This window comes from Lathyrus oleraceus, chromosome 7 (assembly GCF_024323335.1).
Source record: "Lathyrus oleraceus cultivar Zhongwan6 chromosome 7, CAAS_Psat_ZW6_1.0, whole genome shotgun sequence".
NCBI classification, from domain to species: Eukaryota; Viridiplantae; Streptophyta; class Magnoliopsida; order Fabales; family Fabaceae; genus Lathyrus; species Lathyrus oleraceus.
Genome location: NC_066585.1, coordinates 410,748,587 through 410,756,335, shown reverse-complemented (window position 1 = coordinate 410,756,335; position 7,749 = coordinate 410,748,587). Strand labels below are relative to the sequence as shown.

The following is a 7,749-nucleotide window of genomic DNA, read 5'->3' as shown; positions in this document are numbered from 1 at the left end:
CCATAAAGAAAACTGACATGTTATGAATTTAAAGCCTATAAAAGAATCCAATAGAATGTTTCTCTAAAATTATACTCCTTTCTTTCTGAAATATAAGAGGGAAAAACACGCATCTATCCAAAACTATAAGTAAATTTATTTTAAAACACAAATTAATTTTTTTAACTAATCAAACATGAATATATTATTAAAATCCACAAATAAACATGAACATTGAGATTTTGCCAACTATGAAAGTAAAGTCACCGTCCCAACAGCATACAGAATGGCCAAACAACAGCAGTACATACAAAAAGTACAACAATTTCACAAACAAAAAACAACCTCTTCCACTTTAAGTTACCTCATATCAAGTATCAACCACTTCAAACAAAAACAACTCTCTTTCTTCTTCAATTGGATCATTCATTTTCCTTAAAACTCAACCCCTCAATTTTGACTTTAACTCTTTAATTGTTCTTTAATTTTGGAGTTACCTAGATCTTAGTTCAGTTTCAGTTTGTGACAACTCCCGCAAGAAAGAGAAACCGACAAGGTGCATTTAAATCTCAAAGATTGTTTTTTTCTTCTTCTGAGTTTCTATTCCATGATGTTCAACTTATTTGTAGAGAAGCTGAAACATTGCTTATTATGAAGTTTCACCCACCTTCAAAAATTGTATCTTTCTGATGAAGGAGTAATCTATTCTGTTCTTATTTATCTATCAGCTTATTAGCAAGAGGTGGGTGGGTCCCAATTATCTTATGCACCTTATATAGCTCCAAAGTTATAATCTTTGGCATTAGGGTGTGGATTGATGCAGATTTAAAATACCATGCTTTATCCTGCAGAAAATTATGGACCTTTTTTTGTTGAAATGTAACTATACCTGTTAAAAGGGTAGTTTTTGTTCTGTTGTGTGTTTGTTATCAATCTATTGTTATTGTCATTTGAAGATTTGCGAGGTTCTTGCTGCTTTGGGTTTCAACTATTAGGGATCTTGAAGTGAAGCGGTTCTTAAAAGCTGTTTTTGATTTAGTAGTGTCATAAGAGTATGAGGAAAAATGCTGGTTATCATTCCGGTGGAAGGATGTTTAGTGACAAGAAATGGATTATCCCGTTTTTTGCAAGTTTGTTGGTATCTGCGAGCTTGATTCTGACGGCTATTCTTGGCGAATTTAGTTATTCTGGTGGGGAAGAGCAGTTACCGCTGGTTGATGTAGTTTCACTCAACGGACTAGAGGATAATTCCAGTGGATATTTTGTGGAGTCGGATTTGGAGAGCTCTCTTAATGCGAATGTTGTTGTGAAGATGAAGGTGCCTAAGTTTGCATACCTTATTTCGGGCACAAAGGGGGATAGTCGTAGGATGCTGAGGACATTAGAGGCAGTGTACCACCCGAGAAATCAGTACATTTTGCATTTAGATCTTGAGGCGCCGCCTCGGGAAAGGTTGGAGTTGGCCAATGCAGTGAAAGCTGATCCGATATTCAGGGAAGTGGAGAATGTACGCGTTATGTCTCAATCTAATTTGGTTACTTATAAGGGTCCTACGATGATTGCTTGTACTCTTCAAGCTATTGCGATACTACTGAAGGAGAGTTCGGAGTGGGACTGGTTTGTAAACCTCAGTGCCTCAGATTACCCTCTTGTGACACAAGATGGTTAGTAATTGAACTTTTACATGCTTCTTTGATGTTATGTATGCTGTTATTTCGGTAATTAAATTCCTTGCATAAACTATAATGTCTTATGTGGTAAAAGGTTTGCGAGTAAAATTGGGCTTAAGCTAATGAACGAAGTCTTCCATGTTTGTCGCCCTGTTTCTACTTTGGCTTTTCCTTTCCTTTGTAATTCCCTTGTTTGATTGTATTCATGATTCCAGGGAACTCTATTGCTTATCTTCCTTTTAATTCTTCTATTAAGAGTCCCACATTGAACAATATATGGCTTGAACATGTGTTTATAAGTAGGGGCAATCCTCACATGCCGGTTTTGTATGGTTGAGTTAGGTCCAATCACAATTCTTAACACATTCTAGCCTTAGGTATAGTTGTTTTCGGTCATTCAAGCCCTAACCTTGATTAACCAAGCCCTATCGCGCCAGATGTCTTACTCTGAAGCCTTTCTGGTGTCGAGACGGAACGGTAAAACAAAGAAACCACGTCACGTTAGCAGTGGCCGTATATGATAATGGGAATGGATTTGAAACAATGTCGCTCTGACTCGGCACCTCCGGCCACGTTAGCCGTGACCGTATATGATATTACGCTTACATTTTTAAGGATAGCAAGGTTATTTTATTGGCATTTGCAAGCATGTTTTGCTTAAGACTTGTGGCTTTTATTTCTATATATGAATAGTTCATGAATTTTGATTGATTTATATTAGTTTTTAACAATTATGTGTTCATTAGTATTAACTATATTACTGTCCGCGTCACAAAAATTACCGGCCGTTCCGCTCCTTGCTCCCTTTCCATTCCATTTTTGGGAATGGCCGCGCCACGCCGCTATCCGAGATTGACAACATATCACATCCTTTTGTTTCTGCTATAGTTCTCCCAAGTGCCATTTTATGTTGATATTTGAGATATCTGTCTGGATATGAAAGTCATTTTTGTTGTTATGCTAGATTACATTTGTGAGCTCCAACATCTAGCTCAGATGCTAAACAACGCATTTTCAATATATAATCTTTTTTTGTTAAAGGTCTACATCTTATTTTACACAATTTATGTGTCCTCTAATCTAACTAAGTCGATCTGCCTTCTTTAAAGTGAGTTTGCCTCTAAAGTGGGCAAGGGTTTATCAACTGTTGGTCCCACAAAAATTAAGGGAGTACTATTACTGATGGCTATTATTCCTATCTAAAGAAGGGAAAGTGTACTATCAAAGGAAATTGGAAGAACACTACATAAACTGCAAGAGAAAATGCTACCGGCCAAGTTGAATACCAATGGCCCCACGCTGAAAAGGCGATGCCGAAATAGAAAACAGACATGCCCCTCAAATATTACTTCCTTGCACATATAGCAAACTTCGTCGCTTTCCCTCACTATGTTCATGTAAAACAAAAACTCACTTTAAAGGAATGCTTTCCAATCTAAGCAGTTTCTGAATCTACTCAGGAATCACAGCTTCATTCATGAATGTATGTTGGACATGGATTATAACAAGATTGGTGTTATGCTATATGGACTGAAGTGTAAAACATTTGAGATGATTATCCTTCTGGATTAGATGGTTTAAGTTCATACTAAAAGTCTAAACTTGTGTTGCGAGATTGTCGTGTACAAAATGCTTTCAGTTTTGACCCTAACTATTTCCTTAGGGGCATTTGTAGTCAGCAATATACAAGTCTTCTGGTGTCAACATCTTTAGTACAAATATCTTTATATTCGATCCGTTGCCATAAATGAAGATTCATATAGTTCATCTCTATGTTTACTACTTTTGCAGATATGCTTCATGTTTTCTCTAATCTGTCGAGAGATCTCAATTTCATTGAGCATACACACATTTCCGGTTGGAAGTTGTAAGTGAAATTGTATCATTACATATTTGAAAATTGCTGTATCTTTGTCATCCCCTCATCGACATTTCTTTCTATTACTGCGTATATGTTCAGGAACCAAAGAGCAAGGCCCATCATTATCGATCCTGCCTTTTACTTATCAAAGAAATCTGATTTGGCAGTGACTTCTCAGAAAAGAACACTTCCCACGTCTTTTAAATTGTTCACCGGTATGTTTTGTCTCTAGATTTCTGTATACATTATTCCTTTATTTTCTACAACATGCTTAAATTTCTGTCTATGCTTTGTGAACAGGTTCAGCTTGGGTTGTACTAACACGGTCGTTTGTGGAGTATTGTATATGGGGATGGGATAACTTTCCGCGGACAATGCTTATGTATTATACAAATTTTGTCTCCTCGCCAGAGGGATATTTTCATACAGTTATTTGTAACACTGAGAAATTTCGGCATACTGCAATAAGTCACGATCTTCACTACATTGCGTGGGACAGTCCTCCAAAGCAACATCCAATCTCTTTATCTATGAAGGACTTTGATAAAATGGCCAAGAGCAATGCTCCCTTTGCCCGAAAGTTTGGAAAAGATGATACAGTCCTAGACAAGATTGACAAAGAACTTTTGGGGCGCACACATAGATTTTCGCCAGGGGCGTGGTGTATTGGGACATCAGATGGTGAAGCAGACCCGTGTTCTTTGCGGGGAAATGACACGGTGCTTAAGCCAGGACCTGGTGCAGAGAAGCTACAGCATTTGCTTCAGGTGCTGTTATCTGAAGAATTTACAAGCAAACAGTGTTTGTGACAATGGGGTACACTACAGATTGGATAATGCCAAGTGTACATAATATGGTTATATATCATCATATATATCTGATTTAAAAAGTTAGAATTTTGTATTGAATAATATAGGTTCATAGTAAGAAGCAACAAGCACCCATAGTAGTAGTTTTTTTGGTGCTTGTTTCGGTTTAGTTTCGCGAATTCAAGCCAACCATTTATGTTATAGCAACCTTCTTATTTTTGTTGAGTTAAAAAAGACGACCGAGTTTCATTTTCGTAACAGATTCCTTTATTGATTATGTATTATCTTTTGGAGAAATTTTTATATCAGCAATACATGTTACAGGCACTTTATTCAACATTGTATGGATGGTCCAATCTGATTAAACTTCAGATTGCAGCATACTATTTATGCTGAATTCTTTCCTTGAGTTAGGACCAGTTTTGTACACTTGAGGACATGGTCTTTAATTCAAACTTGAAAGCATAATAAATCATTCACCAGACTTGTTTGCTAGGACATCATCAGTCATTAAATATGGTTCACTTTTTCAGTGGGTGCACGTGATATCAGGATGAAGTACTTTCACTTTAAGAATTTTTTGCTCCAATCAACTTTACAGCATTGTATGTGTATCAACCTAAACTATTATTTTCACAATGTTAAAATATTAGTTGTCCAATTTATGCAACTGATGTTCACAATAATATCTGCTTGTGGCAAGTAGCTTTTGTAAATTTCTTTTCCTGTCAATAATCTCAATATAAATGGGACACTGGGACAGTGAAAAGCAATGGTCTACAATACATAGTTCCTGAAAGAATTTCCCTTTGTTTTTGCAATTCCAAAAATAAAAGAACTCGACTTTCATTCGCAGACCAGCAACCTTTTTCCGCCAAAGTCAACTTCATACTTTCCCACCTAGGACGAAATACAAGGAAGAAGAAAAAATATATTTTGCAAATGCACCAACACAAACAGTAAAAATATAAAACAAGGACACTAGTGATGCAAACTCATGTGGTATAACAAGAATCTAATGTAACTGAGTGGTAATGAAATTGCTTAAGAGCTCTGCTGTTTAGCAAAAAAATCTTCATTCTGAAAGAAAAAATGAATGCAACAGTATCTGTATATAAGTTGGGAGCATTTGAAAAAAAAGATTCATCCAATGGCTTTGGGTACTTCAGAGTTCTCAGAAGAAAATCTCCATGTATGTAGCTGTTTCCATTGCTAAACTCAATGCCTCAAATGTTTTTTTACACGACTATCACATAAAATTTCAGATCATTCCAATAGTTTAAAATTATGCCAGATATTGTTAATATGGAAATCACACATCTATAATACAGTTTACCAGAAAAATATTTTTCATGAGATAAATCGCAAAACAGTAAAAGTTTGATTCAACAAATTAGTCACTTTATCTCCAAATTCTGTGTTGTCGTGATAAGCCCTTATTTTGATAATTACTTGTTAAAATTAACCAGACTCTAGAAGAATGACCACATATCTGTCTACTTTAATATATGCTCCATAATACCCATAGCAACAAATACAAATAATACATATTTAGTATTCAAGACTGCAACTTACATATCCAACATTATCCTTCAACCCTATTTTTTTTTGTTTTTTACCATTGTAGCCAAAATCTGGTTCAAAATTGAGTGTCATTGGCCTCAGCAGGATAGCCGTTATAGTGGAGCTTGACATGCAATGAAGAACACAGCATCTTGAACTTGAGCCTGAGGCTATCCATGATCTCCTGCACTTGTAGATCTTCGGGATCCATTAGAGGGTATTTGTGGATCAAGTCCTGCATCTGAGTGATAGCCATTTTGGCCCGTGAAGAGAAGCAGGTTGGGTCGATCTGGATGGCGGATGTCCAGATGTGGATGCAGCCGCTGTAGAAGCCAAGTTCCTCACCAACCTCAAAACCGACCTTGAGCCCAACCTGCTTTCCCTCCTCCTTGCCCGCAACAAGGCCGTCGCTGTAGCCTTCGTCGTAGCCTTCTTTCAAATGGGTCTCCTCCAAATTCACTGAAGAATCAAACGGGTCATCCATCAGCACTCAACACCCAATGCACAACCTGCCAAAGAAAATGGACACTTTTCAATGTGACATTTTCTTTTAAAAGATATTATGGTCAAGAAAAGGGGCAGGTTTAGGTTATCTTTATTTATGTAGGGATGTCCTTGGTTTATTTCATCAGAAAAAACAGAATCAAAGCAAACCAAACTAGAACTCAATCAGAACCAAACCTGGTTTTCTTCAACCCGAACCAAATACAACAGGTTTTAAAACCAGTCTAAAAACTTGTTCAGTTTGTAAGAACCAGATTAAAAAAACTAGTTCAAGAACTTATTCCAGTTTAAGAACTGAATTGTCAGGCTCTAATAGATAGTTCTCAAACTGGTCTTGCAACCAAGTAAAAAATAAAACAGTTACCAACAAGAAAAAATCTGGGTCATCTACTTCATTGAATACATTTAAAAAGTCCATCACTATATTTTAAAGTTGAAGACAGATGTAGCCATTAGTTCAAATCCCCCTTTTTTTTAATGAAAAAAAAAACTCAAGCATATACATTAACACACATTTCTTCAAACACATGAAATGCAATTTACATAAAACATAAAACCTTAACAATAAAAAATGGTAAACCAACCATGAACACACTTAGAATTAATGACTTAACAAATCCCATTAATGTCTTCTTGTTTTCAAATTTTCTACTATATACTTGAACCTATCTCTCATCTAACATAACTCTAACATCCCAACTTTGTGTTTATTCTTAATTACCATTCATTTTGCTTGTTTAGATATAATATACAAATTTCAAAACCAGAACTTAAACATCAGAATAATCACATGCTATCCTTTTAACTTAAATTTGTGGTAGAAGCTTAAAAATTTATCCCTTCAAGTTACAATAAAACCACAAAACAGCAAAAGTTTCCCATCAAAATCAAAATTGTAAACGGTAACAATAATAATAATAATAATAAAGATAAGAAAAAAAAATAAAGAATTAGAACAATAACAATAACAAGAAATCAAATTTTAAATTAAATTATCAACGAAGTTAGAAAATTAGGGTTCCGGAAAGAACAAGAAAAGGAAAAATAATAGAGGAGGGTAGTGATGGAGAGTGAATGAGAAGAAGGAAGAAGACAATAGGCTTACCAATTTGTGAAGAGAATGATTGTATAAGCGGATACCTTTCGAAGATGGAGTCACTTGAATGGATTTACTTGTCAGTTTTCTATGTTTTATGCTTCAATAATTTATTTTTAATGTTCTTCCCATTGCCCACGGCTAAACCGTGGGTAAAAGTTTATTTACTAAAATTTTATTCCAATAGAGATAAAAGGAGTGGGGTCTATCTCTCCGCACATAATAAAAGAAAGCCTCCATATGGTGGAAAGACATTAAAGATGTTGG

General features: G+C 35.7%; 1 protein-coding gene and 1 long non-coding RNA gene across 3 annotated transcripts; one reads left to right on the top strand and one right to left on the bottom strand.

Moving 5' to 3' along the window:
* The first annotated feature begins 220 nt into the window (after positions 1–220).
* LOC127103364 (beta-glucuronosyltransferase GlcAT14A) lies at positions 221–4,577 on the top strand. 2 transcript variants are annotated; one of them, XM_051040634.1, is made up of 5 exons: positions 221–535; positions 936–1,643; positions 3,441–3,516; positions 3,610–3,725; positions 3,811–4,577. In XM_051040634.1, exons 2-5 carry the CDS (start codon positions 1,034–1,036, stop codon positions 4,317–4,319), a joined length of 1,311 nt encoding a protein of 436 aa, XP_050896591.1. In that variant the 5' UTR covers positions 221–535; positions 936–1,033; the 3' UTR covers positions 4,320–4,577. The 2 variants fall into 2 exon arrangements, with proteins under 2 accessions (XP_050896591.1, XP_050896590.1); XM_051040633.1 differs by having other exon boundaries at positions 221–1,643.
* Positions 4,578–6,267: 1,690 nt separating this feature from the next.
* Positions 6,268–7,525, bottom strand: LOC127103365 (uncharacterized). The gene is made up of 2 exons (XR_007794766.1): positions 7,492–7,525; positions 6,268–6,391 (listed from the first exon to the last, which is right to left on the bottom strand). It is a non-coding gene; the product is annotated as an uncharacterized LOC127103365 (long non-coding RNA).
* Positions 7,526–7,749: the final 224 nt, after the last annotated feature.